Source organism: Raphanus sativus, chromosome 5, assembly GCF_000801105.2.
Source record: "Raphanus sativus cultivar WK10039 chromosome 5, ASM80110v3, whole genome shotgun sequence".
Lineage (NCBI taxonomy): Eukaryota > Viridiplantae > Streptophyta > Magnoliopsida > Brassicales > Brassicaceae > Raphanus > Raphanus sativus.
In genome coordinates this window covers 16,021,106-16,046,199 of record NC_079515.1, presented here as the reverse complement: position 1 = coordinate 16,046,199, position 25,094 = coordinate 16,021,106, and the positions used below count along the sequence as shown (strand labels likewise).

General features: G+C 35.6%; 1 protein-coding gene across 1 annotated transcript; it reads left to right on the top strand.

Moving 5' to 3' along the window:
• The first annotated feature begins 3,469 nt into the window (after window positions 1-3,469).
• On the top strand, window positions 3,470-8,643 carry LOC108858342 (uncharacterized). Its single transcript, XM_056985711.1, has 14 exons — window positions 3,470-3,565; window positions 3,671-3,841; window positions 3,952-4,080; window positions 4,358-4,480; window positions 4,605-4,733; window positions 4,813-4,922; window positions 5,008-5,154; window positions 5,823-5,891; window positions 6,198-6,311; window positions 6,440-6,554; window positions 6,657-6,821; window positions 6,918-6,976; window positions 8,322-8,413; window positions 8,570-8,643. The coding sequence occupies exons 1-14, from the start codon at window positions 3,470-3,472 to the stop codon at window positions 8,641-8,643; spliced, it is 1,593 nt and encodes a 530-aa protein (XP_056841691.1).
• Window positions 8,644-25,094: the final 16,451 nt, after the last annotated feature.

Here is a 25,094-nt window from a genome sequence, read left to right as displayed (position 1 = left end):
TTACTCCTAAACGTTACGTGTCGTTTACGACGAATCTTCCTTTACGACGGACGATTAACAACGAATCCCTTTTCGAGGTAAATTCGTTGTAAACTCCCTTTTACAACGAATTTACAACGAAAAGCGTCCTGGTAAATAATATGTTTTCTTGTAGTGCTTCAGCATAACTTACATAAATTTATATTGGCAATCATGAGTTTTTTGAACCAAAGTGAGATCAAGCCTAAATGTGAAGGACTAATCTTGCAATATAAGAAAGGGCTGGAATGCATATTTAGAAGTTTGGGTTTAATTAACAAGGATTTATATGCAATTTTGAAAATCTTGAGTCAAACTGAGAACAATTAAAAATTTGGAGGACCAACTGCGCAAAACAAAGACAAATCACCATTGTTGTTCATGTTTTTCTCTGTGACATGAAGACTCAAACGACGACGACTCCTGATGGCCACCACAGTGAATTTGTGTCGAGGAATAAGTTTCATGGTCGCAGATTAAGTTTCAATGTGGTTGTGAATCGAAAGGAGGAGACGCAGCCGAGTTGTTGGAAAGGAGGAAGCTTGGTAGTGATGCTTTCATGGCTAATGATGAAGACATAGACATGGGGGGTAATGGTCGTGATGTTATTTCTATAAAAAAAATGCGTTCAGATTTTAGGACTTTTTGAAGGAGCTGAATCAGTGTGTAGAGATTTTAATAGAATAAATATAATAAGTGGTGGATCTTAATAATTGTATTTAGTTACGTTTTAGTTAGGAAAAATGAATAAATTGAGAAAAGTGTCTTACGAGTCTATTTCTTTTAACTCTGAATAATTATGTTATTACAAACTATGAGAATATTACAGACGATTTTACAGCCGACAATTCTACATGTCACTGACTGCATCACCTCACCTGAACCATCCTATCGGATCCATGCCTGACGGTACTCCTTGCGTCATGCTGCAGAATCTCTTTTAAGCGTTCTCTCTTAATTCGCATAATTTTGTTTTCACTAAGACTTGAAACTCAAACCTCCTTGTGTAGAAACATTAATGAACTCTTAGTCAAATCACTGGACCAAAGAAACTTCCACGAAAAATAACTCTGAATGTAAATAACTAAAATATAAATTATGAAGTAAGAATAAAAAGGGAAAGAATCTCATATCTTCTCCAAAAAAGGAAAGAATCTCATATTACTTGTCTTTTTTACCTGCTGACAAAATCTTAAAAAGTTTTCCACATTCCGACAACAGACATAAAATTCAAGAGTAACGGTCGCCTATTAGAAAAGGTTAAAGAGTAACGGTTGCAAAAATATAGAAAAAATGCTAAAGCATAGATACTCTTGTCAGTCAGAGATATGAAAGACCACTGATTGGGTGAATCCATTGGTCACAACACGTGTAACGATTATTTCCTCCTGTCAACTTCTTCCGTATATTTTCTATGCTTTTTTTTTTCTATGCTTTAACATAACAGATTTTATTTTTACTCTTTTATTGCTAAAATTTGGTTCAATCAATTTGTTGTTTTACTGAGATTTTTTTTTTTGTTTTACTGACATTTGGTGCAATCTTACTTTTACTTTTTAGAAAACCCCTTAACTAACATTAGGATTTTGGAAGAAAAAACAAAATTATACAAAATCAAACATTTATTTTTATTTTACTTTCTAACAAAAACAAAAGAAACATATCTATTTTAAGGCTACATATTTATTTTATCAACTATTTGGTGCCACTTATCATCTTTTTATCTTGGGGTTATATAAGTCTGATATTTGAAGTATATATTTTATATTTTATTAATTCATAAAAAAATTTCAATGCAGGTAATTAGGATTTTTAAGTTACAAAAACTAATTAGTTATTTTCTAAAGGGTATTTATAAATACAGGGTATTTCATACATGTTGTAAAATATCTAATGATAATACATTAACAAAATATTAAGTGAAAACACTAACAAAAATAAAATATTTTATGAAAAATGCAGTATGCCTTGTACCAAAAAAAAATGCAGTATGCCATATCAATAGTGCAAGTATAACTAATATCTTTAGATTAGTATACCTTAGATATTGCACAAGCATAACTAATGCTTTTAATGAAAATGTAGTATACTGAATTTGAATGACATAAAAATATCTAATTTAACGAATAATCAATTAAAATAATCTAATATATTTTATATTTCAAATATAAAATATAATTTTAACATTCTATTTATTAATCGTGATACAGAAATTTATCATTAATAATCTAGTGTTGTTATTTAGAAGGACTGATATACGTTGCCAGCATTATTTGATCTAATGTACAAAAGATCATAGTGAATTTTGTCTTATAAATCTAACTACCCGTAGTAGCTAGTATATTCAGAGGAAAAATCAGAAAATAAGTTGGTATGCTTGAATATCAAGTATATTGCTAGTGTTGGTAAGTATATTAGTGAAATTCTGGACCAGCGAAAGTATTTTGATTTCTTCAGAATAACAATAAATAAATATTTAAGGAATATAAAGTTTTGACCACGTGTCATTGCAAAGAGAAGAAAAAGACCTCATAGTGTGTATATATATGGTATTCTTCTCAGTTTCCCCTTTTCCAATTCTTTCACACTTTCCCCGGTAACAGTACGCCTCTCTCCTGTATTTCATTTTCTTTGCATATTCAATTCTTACAGGAAACCTACTTTTAGGGGGCTTTAATCTAGATAAAGAGTGTATGTCATATTACGTTATTTATATGTATATATATATATATATATATATATATATATATATATATTCATATTTGAGTTTCTTTCTTCACTGCCTCAATTTATTCAGATTTTTTTTTCTCTTCACTGATCTTGATTTATATTTTTCTTATAGTGTTTCTTGAATGAGTTATCTGACTTTTTTAGTTTTCATTGTTTAAATAACTTTTGTTTGGTTTTTTGTTATTTGTATATTCAAGTTAGATTTTTTCATGAATTTTTTCATCTTGATGATGGATTCACTTATTCCAGTTTTATGTTCTTACAATCATGTGTTTGGGTTTATGTTATGGACAATGGTTAAGCCTCTTTGAAGTAGATTATTTACATCATGTTTTGATATTACCGCTATTCCAGTTCAAACCCATATAATTTTACGGATTTCAGCCTAGAACATTGTGGATATAAATCATCTCTTTATATAATAATCCAAGTAATCCGTTTATCAATATTTTTTTGTTTGCCTTTTAGATTAACGATGTTCAGAATACATATCAATATTTTTGTTGTTTAATTAGATGCCTACGAGTTAATTTTCATGATTCATTTCAAAAGTGTCTCTGACTAATGTGTAAGTAGCATGATTTGTGTACAATAGATTATTCGACATTCTTAACATTTATGAAGAATTTTTTTATTTACAATGTTAATCAACCCATCAATTTTTATTCATTTTTAATTATCTCACTTATCATCTTTTACTTAATTAGGAAAAGCAGGCAATATGGATTTGTACGAAGACAATATCTTCAACGATCAGTCGTTACAATTTAGTCCTTTGCGATTATCACCATCACCAGAACCATTTACTTCGATCATGGTATACTTATTAATTATTTATTCTCTCTTTTTAATTTCTATGAAAATTCTATGGTGACATATATATGATAATAAAACTAATATCTTGGCTTTGTGAAATATAAAGGACATATTGCAAGATCCTGTAGTGGAAGAAACTGATAATGTGGGGGAAGAGATTGTTGGTTTAATCAACAATTCTGCTATAAATGAGGCTAACCTCTTAATGAGTGAAAAATCCCCAGATCTAATCTCACTTCCGGAGACATTAACACTAGTGCAACATCCTCTTGAAGTTGTATGCTACTTACATTTCTTTTAAAAATTAAATTTTATTATATGCCATAAAACTAAACAAATATTAAAATACGTTCTGATAACTAAATCGTTTTTACTGTATCTAAGCAGGACCAACCGTTATTGTGCAGTTCACATGGGTATATGCAAGAAAACTTGCCAAACATCCAATCAGATCTACCATTTTTGTTTGATCAAAAAATGTTGGATGCTTTTCAAGAGCCAGATGTATTTGCAATGGTAATGTGAACATTTCGGTTTAGTTTAGTTTTCTTTTCTCTGTCTTTTCTTTCCTTCTCTAATTTCTTTTTCTTTTTCTTTTCCTTATTTTCCTTATTTCCTTTCCCCTTTTTGCTTTTTTTGTTGGTCAATAGTATTCTTAATTAGCTTTGGCTAAATATAGCTATAGCTAGATATAATATTTACTTTGTGCCAACAAGAGTAAACTATCATTGATAATGGTCTATTTTTCGACATAACTATTAAATGATAATTCTTATGAAATTTCTCTAAGCAGAAAGATCAGCAATTCTTATACAATCCACATGGGACATTACGAGGAAACACAAATGGTCATCAGCAATATTTGATCAACAAGAACACGATGAATCATTTTCAGGAACCAAATGATTCTGCAATGGTAATTAAAACTTCTTACTTATATGAATCTTTACTATGTGCCAGCAAGAGTAAACTATCATTGATAAGGTCTAACGTTTGACATAACTAATGAACGATAATTCTTATGCAACTTCTCTAAGCAGCAAGATCACAATTTTGGATGCAATCCACATGGGTTTTTACAAGAAAACGCAAACGTAGAATTGGATCAGCAATCTTTGTTCAACCAAAATACGATGAATCCTTTTCAGGGACTAAATGATTCTACCATGGTAATACATCTTCTTATTTAATGTTCTTAATCATCCATTATTTTGAACTAGTTTTGATGAATATGTATTCATGAACCAGATAGGAATTGGTCAACAAATCGAGGAAGAAAACAGTGAATATGCACATCCTTTAATGACTCAATCTTTCGAATTACCAAATCATCTCCAAGAGCAGTTTTCATTATCTTTGTATGTTCTGATTAATGCAATTTTTTTGTATACTAGAATGATTGTTCTGTAGATTCTTAATACATATAATGATCATGAAATACAGATCACATAGTTACCCATCAAATTCAAGGTACCAGAACGGCCTAGTTGATTCATATTCCAGCATATACAACCAGCAACCGCATCCATTAGTTCAAGCTAATAGGGAAAACGAAGCTCTAGTCCCAAGGATGGTTACAGAGGTGGCTAGGTAAGACATTATTTGTAAGAAATTTTTTGATAGTGTCTAGCCCTATTTTAAGAAAATATAAAAAAAATGAAAGAAACCAAAGAGTAAATCGATACTTGAAATAACAGGAGACGTTTGAAAAAAAAATTAGAATAGTAAACACCCTTTTGTATAGCTTTGATTTAATTACTTGGATTTTCTAGGGTTATAATAAAATAGGAGATGGTGCTGTTTATAAGTTCCAAAGCTACAAATATTTTACAAACCTTATGGTAATTTGTTTTTAAAAATAATGCTGGTTAATTATAATATTACCTAAGACTGTATATATATACCACATTTTTGGTAAATACTATTGTAATTTTTAGCATAAATATATGTTATATATATTTAAATTTCAATTTTTCTAGAATATTTAGAACTGATATCTAAGTATTGATCTTATGCAACTTTAAAGAGATAACAATCTTTATAGTGTTAATTTGTACAGAAATGTTATAGATTGGGCTTAGTTATTTGGTGTGATCATAAAAGATAACTCATGAACCTATAGTTAAGCTGGACCAAGACAAGTTTAATCTCAATACTATTTTTAATAAAAAAAATTTATGCAAGTTTGTATGTTTCTAATTTTCTATTGAAAGGATGCAAAAAAAAGAAGAAAATTAATCAATTTGGGTTCCATGTAGGACATGCCCTCTACAGAATCAGACTTCTGTGATCCCTCCTCTATCTGAAATACCAACGAGCTCCACAAGGTATCATCAACTTTAAAGAGATATTAAACTTCTAGAATGTTAATTTGTATAGAAATGTTAGAAGTTGGTTTAGTTTTTTTGGTGTGATCCAATAACATATAACTCATGAACCTATAATTAAGCTTACCTAATTCAAGTTTAATTTTAATACTATTTCAATAAACATATATGCAACCTTTTTTCCTATTTTTTTGGTGCAAATGTTATGATTATTTTTTATTTTTTTTGGTGCAAATGTTAAGATTATTTTTCCTAATTTTCTATTGAAAGAATGAAATAATGTCAATCGATTTGGGGTTCATGTAGGACATGCCCTCTACATAATCAGATATCTGTGACCCCTCCTCTACCTCAAATACCGTCGAGCTCTACAAGGTATCATCAAGTCCAACTACCTCAAATACCGTCGAGCTCTACAAGGTATCATCAAGTCCAACAAAGGAGATCGCTTGATCTAGCTAATACAAAGGGGGTTAAATTAAGTTTTTGTGCTCCACAATATTTTTCAGCTGTTATAGTTTATATTATTTTTGTCCTCATTTCAATAGGACTGAAAAAAACGTGCAAGAGCTAAAGAATAAGCCTTCGCCGGGTCTTGAATACCCTACCCTCAAAGATTATGCACATCTATTTCCAAGCACGAAAGCATTTGCTCCCATAGAGGTACCATATTTTCAATGAGATGAATGAAACAATTTTGGGATTTTCACATAAATTTATAAAAACTGAATTATTAAAAACTTATTGACAACATATACATTACAGTTCAATGTTTTGTGGCGTCAACAAGAAAATAGCCCAAGTCCGTTTGAGCGTCAACACACAAATGGCCAAAGTCGATTATTTGAGCGTAACGTTTTTGGGCGTCGACAAAGAAATGATCGAAGTGGGTTTAATCATGTGGAATCATCATCTGCTGCTCAACGAAGGGTATTATTATTTCTCAAAATACGCATACAGTTTCTTCTATAAAATAGGCGAGATCAGTTGAAAAATAAATAAATATGATTCAATTAAATAATGCAGAGGACCGTCTCGCCAAAAAGAAGTGATGATTTACCAGCAGTCGACCACGGTGAAAAAAGGTATATACTGCCCCGCCTACATTTTTATATATTGTTCTACATGTTCCATCCATCTATTTTCATAATTGATTGCTTCATATTTATCTGCAATGGTTTTTTGTCAAAGAACACAGACTCATGTAGACATTCATCCCTTATTTATTCCATCCAGATAAAACATTTAATTACTATCAAGCTAGCTAGCATGCCTCATACTCATAAATAAGTAGTTTAATTATGAACTAACTAATTAATATCCCGCATGTGATAACTAGTTAGTTATATAGTAACTAGATGTTTTGCTCGCACATGCGGGCATAAACATTTTACGAATATTTATTAGATTATATTTTATTAATTTAATGTTCTCAAAATTTTAAATTAAAAATTTATTTAACGTATGGCAACTTTCCATCAAAATATATATGCTTATTACTAAGTCGAAATTTTAAAATACTCACATATGTTAAACATATTTTATGGAAATGTTCTTGTTTAATTAATATTTATTTATGAAATAATTTTATCTTAATTTTTAATTTTATAATAAAAATATTATTTCTAAATAACAACAAAAAATATTTATAAGAATTATCTTATTTTTCAAAATTATGATTTAAAATATATAAATAATTTCACCATTTTTCAAAATATTTAGGAGATTTTTTATGTTTTAGAATATTTATCTTTTTTTCATGCAAACTTGTTTTTTGTATGTTTCTCATACGACATGTGATCAAGTATTGATTTGGTAGAACATAAACGTGAACTTTTATGCTAACACATATTAGCAAAATTTTACAACTGTTAGATATACATATTTTAAGAAAACTAAACAATAATAAATTGTATATGCTATATATGAGTTTATACTAAAATATGGATATAATACTCTAATGACATATAAGAGAAGATTTTTTTTTATAATATTAATAAGAAGACAGTATCAAATAGTTGTGTAGATAATAATTTTCATATTTAAAAAAAACTGTTTATTATCTACTATATAAATATAATTAAAGTTAATTATTAAAATTATTGACTCACCTAAAATCAAATGGAATTTTTTATAATAAAAAAAGATACTATCAAATATTTGTATATCTGAAATATTGTAATTATCATGTTTTCAAAAACTGTTTATTAGTAACATATAAAAAAATCATGGAGAAAATTACAAATCAGCAAAATCCCTTTATAAATAATAGTATATGTTAGATTTAAATTTTTACTTTTACTAAATCTTAATCTGAGATAATTATTTTCTTTTGAACTGATAATCTGAGATAATTATTTCATCATTCGTTCGTAAGAAACGGCAAACTTACGACTATACCTTATCAATACGTTTCACTTTGTATTTCAGGCTCCAAAACAAATTATATGATCCATTGTATGAAAGCCTTGGATTAAAAATTGATCCTCACTTGAGAGTTTTTTTCCCACCCAAGAAAAATGGTAATGAATTCTTCTTTACTTTGATTAAAATTTAGACCTTTTTCCAAAACGAATAAATTAAATTTACGCAGTTTCTTAAGTATAAATATATATATATATATATATATATATATAACTTTTTTAACCGGGCAATGGTTCAGGATTACATGGTTGTAGAGAAGCAAAAGAAAGCCAGCAACGGCAACAGGATAAGAGACCACCGTCCACTGGCAAAAGAGATCAGAGATTGACGTAGGAGCATTCCAAAAATCCGACCAAGACTCATCACTTGGAGTTATGAGAGGACAACTTTTCCTACCCATTCATCTCTCTCTCTCTCTCTCTCTCTCTCTCTCTCTCTCTCTCTCTGGGTGCATTGAGGAACTGAGCACGCTCTCTTTCTCCAAATATTTATGTTTCAAATTAGACTATAACTTTTGGAACTTTGAAGAATTATTAATTTATATAATATTAACTAGTTATTTAGTGAAATTGTTCTTAGTGCATAATTTTATTTTAAGATAAAATGATGATATCTAAAAATATTATATGAATTTACTTACAATACGTACAAACTTGAAGTTTTTTTTTTTGCTACAATACAAACTTGAAGTTATTATTGATAAGTTTGACCATTGGAAGAAAATGGATGAGTTAGGATCAATTTACATGGTAATTACATTGATAGAAGTCCGCGTAACATAAGGGAGAAAGATAACACATAGAAACGATATGTCGCGACGTAAAATCATTGGAAACAGCATGAGGCTAAATATAGAAAGGCTCCACCGTTTACTCTAGTTCAGCTACATCATTAGCTAATAATACTGATAAGACATATCAGACATAGAGTACCAACTCATGGACAAGATCGTCGACCATCTCTGTTGGACCCAGTTTCGGTCAGTTCTCTTAATAGGCCGAGACTAAAGCTGCGGACCGTAAAGAGAAAGATTCACAGCAAGCACGCGAGCTCGAGACGAGTTCTTCAAGGATCTGGAGATCGCGAGAGAGGATGCGAAAACCGTGGAGCGAGACATCTATAAAAGAAAAGGAGAGATCGAATAGAAGATATGAAAAAACTCTAGAGATAGCGCACAATACACATCAACTTCGTTTTACGCCGCTTTAGATCGATTCTTTCATCTATTTCTGTTGTAGTTTCGGATCTCATTTCACTAATTGTAATTGATCTCTTTATTCAATAAAGTTAATTTTTGTCAACCGATTTCTGATTACATCGTTGTGTTCTAAGGATATCGTTGCTCACATCATTTTCATTCCCCAGTTTACTTCTCAAACACTATCAAACACTTAGTGTATATTTTAAGATCTACATTTTAGCGCCGACTGTGGAGAAGATAAACGAAAAACATCCTTGATAAGGATCCGATTTAGGATTTCTAAGCATGATTATGGATCTCAATCAACCCAAAAAAGATTTTAATAGATCGAAATCGAAACGATCTGCGACCCTTAAAGATACTATAAACGTCGCTCTGCCCCCGAGATGGGAGGACGACCGCCAATCGAAGAAAGGGACACCAAATAGATGCACGGTAACCTTCTCTCGACATGAAGGCGCTAAGCTCGACACACCTCACGACGACGCTCTAGTCATCGCATCAGAACTCGCTGGAGTAACCTTCTCAAGGATACTCGTCGATACTGGAAGCGCAGCCAACGTCCAAGAGAAACCGAGCTTCATAACCGAAAGCAGCACATATTGTTATAGAGTAATCCCATCCGGGTTAAAAAACGCTGGAGCCACCTATCAAAGACTGGTGAACAAAATGTTTTCTAAGCTACTCTGTAAAACGATGGAGGTCTACATAGAAGACATGCTATTCAAATCCTCAGTAGCCAATGCCCATTTTATCCAGCTCCAGGAGTGTTTCAACATCCTAAACAAGTTCGGAATGAAGTTGAACCCAACAAAATGCACCTTTGGGGTAGCTTCAAGGGAATTTCTCGGATATCTCGTGACCAAAAGAGGAATCGGAGCCAACCCAAAACACTTCTCCATCGACACTTCTCCAGCAAGATCAATCAAAGAAGTCCAAAGACTCACAGGAAAACCGCAGCGCTAAATCGTTTTATCTCGAGATTGAAAATACGATGCCCTCCGTTCTACAAGATCTTGAAAGGGAACAAGAAATTCGAATGGACGAGTAGTGCAACTCCGCACTCAGCGAACTCAAAGCTTACATAAGCGAACTTCCCATCCTTTCGAAAACCATCAGTGGCGAAGTCATGTTCTTATATGTCACGACCTCAGAACACGCGGTCAGCGGGGTATTGGTCCACGAAGATAATAACGAACAAAAGCTGATTTACTATGTCAGTAGGTCGCTAGTTGGCACCGAAACAAGATACCCAGTAATGGAAAAACTAGCACTAGCAGTGGTAACCGCCGCCCGAAAGCTAAGACCATACTTTCAATCTCACTCGATTGTGGTCATGGCATCTCAGCCCCTACAAACAGACCTCCACAGTCCTAACCAATCTGGAAGATTAGCAAAATGGGCAATCGAGCTCAGCAAATACGGTATCGAATACAAACCACGAACGAGCTCAAAAGCACAAGTACTGGCCGATTTCGTTATCGAACTCGCTCCCAAGGAAACCGACACGAATGACAAAGCCCATAAATGGAAACTCCAGGTCGACGGGGCCTCGTCAAAACAAGGATCTGTATTGGGATACAACTCGAATCCCCGACAGGAGAATGATCGAGAGTCATTCCGTTTGGATTTTAACGCATCGAACAACGAAGCCGAGTACGAGTCCCTGATTGTTGGACTGCACCTCGCACAAAGCATTGGCGCCCGCAAAATAAGCACCTTTAGCGATTCACAGCTAGTTACAAGCCAGTTCCACGGTGAATACAAAGCCAAAAACGAAAGAATGGAGGAGGCGTACCTCGCGGTTTTGTGCGGGATCGCCCAACAATTCGATGAATTCAAAGTCACAAGGATCCCGAGAGGGGAAAATACATTACGGACTCCCTTGCCATATTAGCTTCAACATCGACCCCGACTATAAGACGAGTGATACCGGTAGAAGGGATCGACAAACCAAGCATAGACATCCCGCGTAGAGAAATCAGCAACCACGAAGAACCCCCTCCCTTAATCGGAGCAATCGTCACCTGCAGTAGGTCTCGGAGGACGACTCAAGACCACCATAATGAGGAACCCGAGATGTCGCAGAGCAGGGGAACCCACGATGAGTTCAACCAAACACATATTAACACCCCTGCCAGGGACGACGAATCGCCCACCAGCAAAAGCAACCCAAACTAATCCCTCATAAGAGGCCGATCACGATATAAATGATGAACCGCATAAAATATTCCAGAAACAACTCAAAGATAGGCCCGACTGGAGAATTCCGATATACAACTATATTAAAACCGGCGAACTCCCAGGAGAAAGATGGGAGGCACAGAAAATAAAGGCCCGAAACTCGCGCTATTGCATTATATAAGAAAAATTATATAAACGAACGCTAAACAAACCTTACCTGCTATGCGTATCACCCAAGGACGCTTCCACAATCCTAAAACAGACACACAATGAGTCGTGTGTAAGTCACTCGGGGATGGTTTTTAGCGATCAGAATCAAGAAACACGGGTATTTCTGGCCAACTATCACTGACGATAGTAAACAATTTGCGTTGAAATGTGACATGTGCCAGAGACATGCGCCGATGATAAACCAGCCGATGCAGAAGCTATCAGCCATCTCATCCCCATGCCCTTTCATGAAGTGGTCTATGGATATAGTGGGACCCCTGGCTTCATCAGGTCCCGCACAATTACAATTTCTTTTAGTACTAACAGATTTCTTCACCAAATGGATCGAAGCCGAAGTATATCAGAATGTTACCACCACAATGGTGAAGAACTTCATTTGGAAAAAATGTCATAAGTCGACACAGTCTGTCGTACAAGATAATAACCGACAATGGATCACAGTTTATCTCAAAAAAAATTAGAGATTTTTGTGATAAATGGAAAATCAAGATAAAGACTGCGTGCCTCCGATACCCAAAGTGCAACGGACAAACGGAAGCTGCAAATAAAACGATAGTGAACAACCTCAAAAAGAGACTCGATCTCAAGAAAGAAATATGTAGCGAAGAGCTACATGGTGGCCTGTGGGCCTGCTGAACGAATCCTCACACAGCCACTCAAGAAACCCCATTCTCTCTGTCGTACGGGGTCGAAGCGGTAATCCCAGCCTAAATCGAGGTCCCGACTCGACGACGAAGAGTATGCCCCAAAAACTCCAAACTCAATGAGGAGATACTAATCAACCATTTGGATATGATCGAAGACCGATGAGCAAAAGTAGCGGTACGCATACAAATCTACCAGCAAGCCGCCGTGCGCTACTATGACTCGAACGTAAGAAACCGCAGCTTCTCAATCGGTGACCTAGCCCTACGAAAAATGTTCGATGGAACAAAAGAAAAAGGGACAGGGATACTAGGCACGAGATGGGAAGGACCTTATAAAGTAAGAAAGGAAGTATGCGCCGGCGTCTGTGGGAACCGAAATTCGCACTGTCGATTTTAGTCAAGTTTAAACGTAGGAAAACTAAGTTGACCTAGTTTTCCCCGAGGATCCCGGCTATCTGCTGGGCCACGCACGACGAAGTTAATACGAGTTTAGTTTGGGAATAAATGCGTAAAATAAAGAGAGCAAAAGAAAGAATCTTATTTCCGAATTCGCGGAGAGCGTTTGAACAACAGGTCGAGATCTCGGCCGCAAGAGCTGTCGATCGTCACTAGTCTCAAAACCTAGATCTACCCTAGTTGAGTCGCAGCTCGCTAAAAAGGAAAAAAAATCCTAAGTTCTAAGTTGCTCTAGAGTGGTTTCTTTCTTGTGATTTCGGATCCCCCTTCCTCTGCTCCTAGCCTTGCTTATATACTCCCATATGACGGTCTATTCTTGATGGGCTGAATCTGCCGCAAGCTGGGCTTTTTCCATTTTCGTCGGCCTTCGTGTTTATCGGGAAAGTTGACATTTATCCTTTCGGAAATTTGACATTTATCCTTTCGGAAGTTTAACATTTATCTTGTTATGTGAAGATAATTGTAAACCGTCGTATCTATCTTTTAGAAAATAGTAAATGGGCCGTCCGATCGGGTTTGGTCCCTTTCGGGCCGTCTTCCGGACTTCCGTTGTTTTCTACGATTTCTTTGAAAGAATGCTCCTACTTGGATGTCGAGTCTTTCAGAAGATCTTCGATCCATTGCTGAGGCGAATGGTGTTTTAAGATAACCATCACCGTTTTATACGAAGTCTTTCTGTCCGTTGACGTCTTACGGGTTCTCCGAAATCTTGGAGCAGGAAAAGGAGTTTTCTTTGCGGGATCTCGGAAAGTTGCAAAACACGGATTTCTGGCGACCTGGGGGCCTAGAACTTACCCACGAAGACTAGCCGCCCGATGACCCGAGCCAGCACGGGGCTAGCCGCCCGGCGACCACGGCCGGCACGGGCGCTAGCCGCCGGCGGCTACGGCCAGCACGGGGGCTAGCCGCCCGGCGGCCACGGCCGCGACCGGAGTCGGCTGCTCGGTTCCTTCGGCTTGTGTGTGTTTTTGCGTTCTTTTTAGTTTTCCGTAGGTTTTTCCTCGTGTAGAAAATGTTTCTAGCCGTTGATTTCGAGATGATTAATCTCGAACTTAATATTTTCCAAGGTTTCTCGATTAACAATTAGTCTCTCGAGGTTGCTCTAACATCTTTCATGTTTTTCCGAGACTTTCGGACATCGATTTTGTCTTGACCGATTTTGACCCCAACAGCGTCTACGAACTGGAAAAGTGCAACACGGCTCGTCTTGAAATGAGACCTTGGAATGCTTACAACCTCAAAAAGTATTACAATTGAAAGAACATCGACGTTTAATCCTCGATCGAATATCGAGCTGGGGGCCACTCACAATACAACGAAACGAACAGTAGAACTACGAGCGGGCTTGATTCCTCAAAAGGAGTACTTAGGCAGCTCAACACCGAGCGCAGTCCAAACAATCAAATAAATCTCTCCAAAGACAAGCATGGGCAACACAGCCCAAATAGACAATCATGCCGTGTCACTATATAAATGTCCATAAAACAGATTCCTGATCAGTCTTTGTTCCACAAACATCTAAGAAGATATAAACGCATGCTCAATCAAAACTAGAAAGAAACATATGATTAAAGGTATTAATCTGATAATCCGTTGAAAGCATATAAATGTTCTTCAACAACAAAACATGAACAAACATCAAAGTTTCAACATAAAATACAGATACTCAAAACAATCAATCTTCAGCTCGATCCTGGTTGATCGAATCATCGGAAACCTGATGAAGATCGAGACGCCTAAGAGAAGTGTCATACACTGCAGCCAAACCATAGTCAATCTCTAGCGAGGTCTCATGGTGCTTAAGGCGCTCTACTTCTTCCTCGAGCTCGAAACCACCCTCGTTATACTCAGTCAAAGCCTCGATTCGCACCTCTTGCAAATGAATCTCCGCATCCTTCTCTTCCTTCCTCTTTTGGAGATTAGCCCTCACAACTTCCAAAACCACACCATACACACAAGCAAGAGAGCGACAAGCAAGACGTCGCTCCCTGCAAGCTGCCACATTACGCCTCTCGATCTCCCACTTAAACTTCTCTTTCATCGAATCGAGATCGACTCGAATCGCGACCTTCTCCACCTCACTGGCTGCCAATCTTTCCTTAAGCTCTTCGACCTCCTTCTCACGTTGCTGTTCCTCCACCCGAGTCGCCTCCAGTTCGATCCGAAGTTGCTGAATTGTGAGAAGATGGCCTCCGATATCATCTCTGCTCGAGAAATCAGCCAGTTGTGCTTCCATCAAGGCAGCATACTCATTGCCTGCCTCCATAGCTTAAAATCAAGAGTAACATGACCAACCATTTCGACAAAAACTCAGAAGCAATCACATGACAGGTTACCTTGGCATTAGCAACCGCCATCTGAACATAGGCGTCACGTTCCCGCATCCGCTCCAAAGAAGGAAGCTCGCACCCATGAGTCGTGATCTTACGCCAGATCGACGCAAGGCGCTCGGGTCCTCGAGAATTGAGACATTGTTATCATACGGAAATTCCAGCGAAGACACCTCCCGATTGGCCGGAGGGTGGTTGACTGGATCAAACCACATTAAGATGTGGAGTCTGTGGTCCGGGGTGTTAAGGAACTTGTGGTTGGTCTCATTAAACCAATCGACAAGGCAGAATACTACGTGGAGGGAATTCAAAAGTGTACACTATAGTGGAAAGAAAGTTGGTTTTGTTTTGGGTTCTCATTTTTGCTATGAGTTTCGATGGAATTCCCATATACGGAAACAGAGTCAATGGGTGCTATATAACAAGATTGTATTTTACATATTATGGAAAGCAAAGAAATTATTTATGGATTTCGCGAAAATGAAACAGCATCATGGTAGAGGTTGGCAATGTTTGGAGATTATGGAAAAATACTCTTTAATTTATTTGTCAATAGTTAAAGGTTCAAGAGCTTTAGTCTCTAGAGGTCAAATATATATGATTCTCCTTTGTGGTTTGGTTAGAAAAATCATAATAAAAATGGTAACTATTTTGACATGGCACACATGGTGGTGATTTTGCAAGTTATTGGATTTGGTTGAAGATATTAGTTGCATGAGTATGAGTATAAGTATAGAGTTGAGAGTTACGTTGCCAATGAGATTTATGTTCGCAAGAGCATCCTGGTTCTATGATCCCACAAAAGGATCAGAGGAGGTGTCAGGGTTTCATAACACCCAGAAATTAAGCTGACTGGAGCATATCGATATAATTTTTAATGAAAGTTCTGATTTGGAATTGTAGAAGTATTGAAAGTAAATGGACAATAAATTATTCTCGAAAAATATGGTGGAAGCACAAATCAGTTTTTTTTTATTTGTATGGAAACAAGAAAGACTTTGAGTTTGTGCAAGGTTTTCAATCACATTTTGGATACGATAATCTGATTACCGTGGACCCAGTTGGGAGGAGTGATGGATTGGCCCTATTCTATAACAATGAGTATCAGATAAATTTTTTATATTTTAGTAACCAAATGATAGATGTGGAAGCAGTGACTCTTGGAAAACGGGTTTTCCCCCTTTGTTTATGGTGATCCTGTTCAAAAATTAAAGAAACAATTTTGGGAACGTTTAACTAGATATTAGCTAGCGAGATCCGAACTCTGGTTTATCATAGGAGCTCTGAATGAGATCACTGAAAATCATGAAAAATATGTAGGTTCGTTGAGAAGTGTGGACTCTTTTGTTCTTTTTCAACAACATGATAAGGAATAGTGTTTATTAGAATTTCCGGCTTGGGGAAACAATATTTCATGGCAAGGAAGAAGAGGGAAAGGGTAAGGAGCAGTGATGATTAGATGTCGTCTAGATTGTGCTCTAGAAAACGAACACTGGCACACACTTTTTCCATGTTCTTATACAGAATACTTAGAGATGGTGGGGTCTGACAATCGTCCACTGGTGGCTTATTTAAAAGATAAAGTGCCTAGAAGGAGAGGACAATTTCGTTTTGACAAGAGATGGATTGGACTGGAAGGTTTGATGGAATCAATTACTATAGGTTGGACCAAATATAATGGAGGTTGCACTGAGGACATCGTTACAAAGATTAGCAACTGTCATCACAAATTGCTAAATAGCGAAAAAATAATCCACCATATGGGAAGGACAAAATTAATGATCTTCAAAAAATCCTCGAAAAGGTACAAACAGACAATGATAGGTCTCAGGAGGAAATTTTGGAGGTATCGAAGAAACTTCAGGATGCGTACAAGGACGAAGAGGAGTATGGGCATCAGAAAAGCAGGAATATGTGGTACACGTCTGGGGATTTTAACACAAAGTTTTATCATGTCTTAACAAAGCAACGGCCTGTTCGTAATAGGATTGAGGGGTTACATGATGAGGATGAAAATCGGATCACGGATGATAAGGGTGTCGAAAAAGTGGCAGTAGACTATGTTGAGGATTTATTTAGCACCACTTCCCCATCGGATTTTGATGGCTTCCTGGAGGAAATCACACCATGTATCACCTCTCATATGAATCAAACGCTGTTGAGGATAGCGACTGAGGATGAGGTACAACAGTCTTTGTTTATAATGCATCCAGAGAAGACTACAAGACCGGACGGAATGACAGCTCTTTTTCCAACATTCATGCCATATAACTAAGAATGATCTGGTGGAGATGGTGAGCAATTTTTTGGTTTCAGGGGAAATAGATTCAAGGTTAAACATCACTAATATATGTATGATACCAAAGATGGAATGGCCTACAAGGATGATAGAACTAAAGCCAATAAGTCTATGTAATGTAGAAGATCATATCGAAAGTCTTATGCCAGAGATTGAAAATGTGTCTCCCCATGCTGATTTCGGAGACTCAGTCGGCGTTTGTGGCAGGAATGTTGATATCGGATTATATTCTTATAACTCAGGAAATGTTCCATGGATTTAAAACCAATAAAGCATGCCAACAAAAGTATATAATAATCAAAACGGACATGAATAAAACATATGATAGGGTGGAGTGGGACTGTATTCAGGCCCTCCTTCACAAAATAGGTTTTGATTCTCATTGGATCAAGTTAATGATGGAGTGTATATCATCGGTTCAACATTGGGTGTTACTAAATGGTCAACCACGCGGTCTCATAATTTCACATAGGAGTTTACTACAAGGGGATCCATTATCGCCTTACTTATTCATCATGTGTATGGAGGCTTTAATTGCAAACATCAAAAAGGCTGAGAAAAGGAAACAATTTGCTGGCATGAAGGTAGCTAGAGCTTTTCTATCGATCTCTCATCTACTCTTTGCAGATGACAATATCTTCTTTTGTAAGGCACAAAAAGAAGAGTGTCAAACCATTCTTAGGATATTAAAGGAGTATGAGGTTGTATCAAGTCAACTAATAAATTTTACAAAAATTGCCGATTCAATTTGGTCATAGGATTGAGGAATCCAGCCGGCAGGAGTTGCGGGATATCTTGGAAATTCAGAATTTAGGAGAAATGAGATCTTATTTGAGATTGCCAGAGAATCTTGGAGGATTTATGATACAAGTTTTTGTATTTATTCAGGAACGTTTGAATAGCAGGGTTAACGGCTGGACTTTTAATTTTTGATAAAGGAGGCAAGGAAGTGATCATTAAACCAGTGGTTACGGCCTTACCAAATCATGTGATGTCTTGCAATCGTTTACCAAAGGCAACCGAAAAGAAACTGACAAGTGCGGTAGCACAATTCTAGTGGAGTCAAGGTGATAGCACAAAAGGTATGTACTGGAAATCATGAGAAAAATTATGTTTACATAAGGATGATGGAGGTTTGGATTTTAAAGGCCTAACTGATTTTAATACGGCAATGCTTGGTAAGCAACTATGGCGTCTGGTCGAGAAACCAAATACTTTATTCTCTCGACTTTTTAAAGGACGGCACCTCATGAATGCTTCACCTTGGAACCGATTCTATCGTATTCTACGTCGTATGGCTGGTGGAGTATTGTTTTTGCTAGATCTCTAGTTAGAGAAGGACCAATTAAAAGGGCGGATTAGGATCTTCCATCTATGTATAGAAAGATCCCTGGGTCCCAACAACTCGCCCGAGACCAGCAAATAAAAACCAACATAACAGTTACCCTGACCTTACAGTTGATTCTCTCATTGATTCAACTTCGCGAACTTGTAACTCGCATGAAATTCGGGCTTTGGTGGATCCCCATAATGTAAAGATAATAAAAAGTATACCTCTGAGCAAAACTCATATGGGGAATAAGAATGGATTGCATTTCACGAACAATGGGGAATACACGGTCAAATCAGGTTACCAAGTAGAACGGGTTCACCCAGCAAGCACCCACAGTGGTAAACTGAAACGTTCTGCTAGAAAGTACGATTCCCACAAAATATTAAGCATTTCTTATGGCAATTGGTGTCAGGATGTATAGCAGTTAAGAAAAATATGCAAGCGAGAGGACTACAAGGAGATATATGTTATGCAAGATGTAGAGTTTCAAAGGAATCGATAAACCATCTGTTTTTCCAATATCCTACAGCGCGTCAGGTTTGAGCCCTTTAACAGATACCATCAAACCAAACTATTTTTCCCACTGGTTCCCTCTTTACAAATATGGATCATCAATTCTGGGGAGTTCGCTCAAAAATGGATGACCATCAATTTTCATGAATTTTATGGTACATTTGGAAAGGAAGGAATAACAAAGTTTTCAGTAATCTAGACATGGATCCCAGGAAAACGCTCAAATTTGCGAAAACGGAATCAATGCTTTGGACTGAATCACAAGTGTTGAACACACAGAGGGCATCACTCCATGTGGAGGTTTTAAATTTACCTTCAATTCTAGGGCGATGGTGTTTTATAGTGGTTCTTGGAAAGATAATGAAACTTTTTCAGGTCAAGGTTGGTATAGTACTCTTGAAGGGTTTGATGGGGGTGAGAAATGTCAGAGCTACTCCCTACCCTCTTCACTCGGAGGTGGAAGCACTACTTTGGGCAATGGAGTGTATGAGGAACTTGCATCAGTTTCGGGTCACGTTTTCAATGGATTGTTCTCAATTGGTGAAGATGGTTTCAGAACCGGAAGAATGGCCCGATTTTGCAAGTTATTTGGAAGACATCAAGACCCTGCAAGAAAGTTTTTTTCAGCTCAGAGATAATTCATGTAGCAAGAACGCAGAATTTGAAAGCGGATAGTCTAGCACAAAGTGTCAGAAAACAACTGTATGTCGTCATTCACATGGATGTGGAGCTACTGATGTGGTTTACATAGTCAAATTGAGTCTTTTTTATGTTGATGATAAAAAAAACAATGTGCTACTAAGGTGGTTTATTGTGGTTGGGTAGTTTATTGTGGTTGAAGACCCATTTAGCCTCCTAAAAGCTAAACTAGAGATGGACATGTAGGTAAAATATATTTTTATTTCTAGTTAGGCTGGTTAGGAGATTTGACATTTAAAATATTGGTTAATGGGTGGTAGACTCAAAATAAAGTTGAAATATGTTTATATTTTATTCTCCGGTCCGTAAAAAGGTAGATCTGATCTGGTAAAATTATTTTCACAGAGAGAAAAACGGAGAGACAATTCTAGCGGAGAAAGTGACGAACGAACTTGCCGATTGAGATTGTTTATACGACGGTGACTGACAGAGAAGATGATGTCGTCGAGAAAGAAGCGAGCATCAAAGGGGAAAGAAAAATGTTAGATCTTTTTATGGTTTCGAATGAGTTCGGGTTTAAGTTTCAGATTTGGGTTTGGTTTGCGAAAGGGGTCCAATTTGGGAGTTACCTAAGATCATTGATGTGTTTTATGAATTCCGGGTTTTGAGATTTTTTGGTTTCGAGATTTGGGATACGACAAAGGATTTCAGTATTTGGGGTTGTGCTTGAAGGTAGTGAAAAGATGGAGACGACGAGCTTCACTTTGGCATTTGAAGCTATACTGTCCTTGCTTAGGCGTTTAGGGGGGAGGACGAGCTGAAGCTGCTGAGTTATGTCGGTGAGAAGCTCCCACAACACACAGGGTTGGTTCTGGCGGAGGTGCAAGAGGATGAGCATGATCCCCATGTAACTATGTGTACACATGTACAAACGTTCAAGCTTTTACACGTTACATGTGACGTACATGTACAAGATCGTATGCGTACATGTGTCCTTTGCATACTATGCTTCTATGGTTTGCGGTTGAGGTGTGTATTGATTTTTCTTTTGTTTTTCGTGTTTATTGTTTGTAGCTGACTGCACAACATATGATGGAGTATGGGGAGGAAAAGCAAGATGGCTAGAGGAATTTGATAGTGAGATTTTTGATCGTAAAGTTGCCAATATGGTTGAAATTCTGAAGGATGGGCGCAATTGCATAAAACATGAGTGGAGATACGGTAATGCATTTGAGCCTAGGTACATGTGTACAAGAAAGTGTGTACATGTGTACAAACAAGTGTGTACATGTGTACAAACAAATGTGTAATCAACAGCGGACCATTGTATGGGCTATTGCTGGTGAATGGAAGACTTCTGGAAACCCTACTGGAACTCTACGTTTGACAAAGAACTGATGTCAAAGATTGTACCTCTTCGCCCCAGCATCCTCTTGCGTGAATTATAGGTTAATGTCGTCAAATAGTTCTTCAATGACATTGATCACCCACTCCTATCTGATAGTGGTTAATTCTATATCCACAAGACGGTGCTTCTCGATAGTGCATTCAACATATTGCAGCCTGTGTGCTTTATTTTGGGATTTTTTTGTCATGTATGCACGTTAATACTCTAATTAACATGTTTATGGCTGTAATGAAAACGCTTTAATACACTCTATATATATATATATATATCTTTTTTTAACTCTATCACTTGTGGTTCTGATAAGGTAGGTCACTCGCACGTAGATACCAGTCATACCCTTTAAAATTGTGTGTACACAATGTACTATATTTATACATGTGTACAACTGACATTAGTTTATTTGTGTGGCTTAGATTGTCCAATGAACACCGTGTACATATGTAGACTTTGATGATGCTGTCCACGTGAACATCATGTACACTGATATTGTTAGGGTCAGGAGGTGAAGCAGAAGAAGGAGAACCCTCCTCCTCTGTACTTCGAAGTCTCATCAGAGAAAAACATCCTCCTTTACACCACCCAGAACGTGATTTGTGTTTCTTTTTGAGCATTTCTGTAAATTGCTTCCTGGGTTTTGAAATCAAGGGTGTTACTTACTGATTTTTTATGAACAGACAGCTGAGAGTACTAAACGATTAACTTACACTCATTCTCAACCAAAATAATATTTAGAAAACATACTGCATTTATTAAATAATTGGGAGAATATAATATCACTAAGAAGTCAAATAAGAAACACAAACACAGCAAGGGAAGTTCACATTCTCCCTCTGCTCTTTAGGGGTGGGCTTTTTACCTAAACCCATATCCGAATCCGATCTGAAAAATCCTAACCGAAATCCAAATCGAAACAGAAAAATACCCGAATGGATATTGATTTAGGAGACATTAGATATTTGAACCCAAATAATAGGTAATATCCGAATCTGAACTAATATCCGAAGATAACCGAATATATATAATCTATATTATTAAAATTGAAGTACAAAATAGATTTGTTTGGAAACTTGGATAACCGTAAAAATAGCTTTGTTTGGAAATATGAATAGCAGTTTATAAAAAAAAATTGTTTAGAAACATAAATAACAGTGTAAAAATGATATAATGCTGTTTAGAAACACATACATCAGTAAATTAAAAAAAGTAAATGAATTAAATTATTAAGAAAAATTAGAAATTCGTTATATTATGAGAAACTATCTATTTGGGTCAGCTTTAAAATATACGTAAATGAATTAATCTAATTACCTAAAAACATTTTTGTCTAAAATAATCATAAATTTTTTAATTTTCATATATATTTAAAATAAAAATAATAATTTAAAGTTGATTTATATCAAAAATTAATTCAAATTATACATACATTCAAGAATTTATTTTTACTAAAATATTTTCCAATAACCATTATTAATTTTTTTTTAAATATATATAAGAAAAATACAATACAAAGTCAAATTTCTTATACCAACTTAAATTATGATTTTTATATTTCGCACTAAATTTTAAGAATATAGTATATGTGATTATTTATATGATAGTACGTATAAAATACTATTAATTATATGTTTGCTCTGTTTTGAAGGAAAAAAATAGATTGTGAATTAGTGGTGGGTGCTCGGGTATCCATTCGGGTTCAGTTTGGGTTTGTTTGGGCTTCGAGTATCCGAGGTCAAAGATTTCAGTCTCATTCGGATATTTTTAAATATTGGTTCGGATTCGATTCAGATCTTTGCGGGTTTGTTCGGGTTCGGATAACCGGTTTAAATTATTTTTAAAATTCATTATGTACTTTTAAATTTCTCAAAATATGTAAATAAAATAATATATTACATATAAATTTGAATAACATATGTCAGAATACCTGAACTTAACATATTTTTGATTCAGATTTTTTCCTAACCCCAATATTAACATAAAAAACCAACATATTTTATAAAAAGAATACACCTGAACTCAACATATTTTTGTTTCATGTATTTTTGTCTAATTATTTTTGAAATGTTATCTCCAAATCTGTTAATCATTTAGGGCCTGACTGGTTTAACCGCAGCGGTTGCAGGAGTTTACGGGTGCGGGTGGTTGCGGTTTCAAATGTTTTTTAGAGATTTGTACGACTGGTACAGCGGTTAGTAATTGTTGCGTTTGCGGGACTCTTATGACAGGTAAACTACCAAACGCAACATCTGTTAAATAATAAATTAACAATATTTATATTTTATATAATTATAAAATATTAGAAATTATAAAAATATAATAAATATAAATTTTATATTTATAAAATCATATTATTAAATTTTAAAATTTATAGAAAATATTTTGGTTTGAAATTTTTATAATATAAATTAAAATATAATATGTATACATTTTACAATTTCTATTATTTCAATTTAAAAATTTTATTGGATACTTTTAGTATTATTTTTATTTATTTTGTTTTTAAAGAAAAAAAATTATCCTTCCACAACCGCCCGCAACCGCAAACGCTAGCTGGAACCAGCTTTTGATTTTAAGAGGTTCAGAACGGTTTGAAGCGATTTGTAGCGTTTTCTGTGATTGTTTCGAAACGCCAACAACCGTTGCGAACCGCAAAGCTGCGTTTGCGGTGGTAGCGGGGAAACCAGTCTTGCCCTTAGGGCCTGACTGGTTTAGCCGCAGCGGTTGCGGTTGCGGTTGCGGGAATTTACGGGTGCGGGTGGTTGGGGTTTCAAGCGTTTTCGAGAGATTTGTACGACTGGTACAACGGTTAGAAATTGTTGCGTTTGCGGGACTCTTATGACTGGTAAACTACCAAACGCACCATCTGTTAAATAATAAATTAATAATATTTACGTTTTATATAATTATAAAAGTATTAAAAATTATAATAATATAATAAATATAAATTTTATATTTATAAAATCATACTATTAAATTTTAAAAATTTATAGAAAATATTTTGGTTTTAAAAATTTATGATATAAATTAAAATATAATATGTATATATTTTATAATTTCTATTATTTCAATTTAAAATTTTTATTGGATATTTTTAGTATTATTTTTATTTATTTTGTTTTTAAAAAAAAATAATTTATCCTCCCGCAACCGCCCGCAACCGCAAACGCTAACTGAAACCAGCTTTTGATTTTAAGAGGTTCGAAGCGGTTTGAAGCGATTTGTAGCATTTTCTGTGATTGTTTCGAAACGCCAATAACCGCTGCGAACCGCAAAAGCTGCGTTTGCGGGTGGTAGCGGGGAAACCAGTCATGTCCTTAGTCTATTAGAAAACTAAAAATCAGTTAATCGAAAGCTAGATTTTTAAATATAAAAAATTTTTAAAATGAAAAATTTAATTTTTTCTTCCAAAATCTAAATATCTAAATCAATTCGAAATAACCGAATCCGATCCGAATTACAAAACCAGTCGAATAGGTTTTATACCTTATACCAAAATATCCAAAAATCTGAAACACCTCATCCAAACCTAAAAGGATATGGG

What these genes read in the sequence shown, in the direction of transcription:
- LOC108858342 (XM_056985711.1), top strand. Translation starts at nt 3,470, where the DNA reads ATGGATTTGTACGAAGACAATATCTTCAACGATCAGTCGTTACAATTT. An exon ending in TGCAACATCCTCTTGAAGTT is followed by an intron (nt 3,842 to 3,951) that starts GTATGCTACTTA and finishes GTATCTAAGCAG; the next exon opens with GACCAACCGTTATTGTGCAG. An exon ending in GACTAAATGATTCTACCATG is followed by an intron (nt 4,734 to 4,812) that starts GTAATACATCTT and finishes TTCATGAACCAG; the next exon opens with ATAGGAATTGGTCAACAAAT.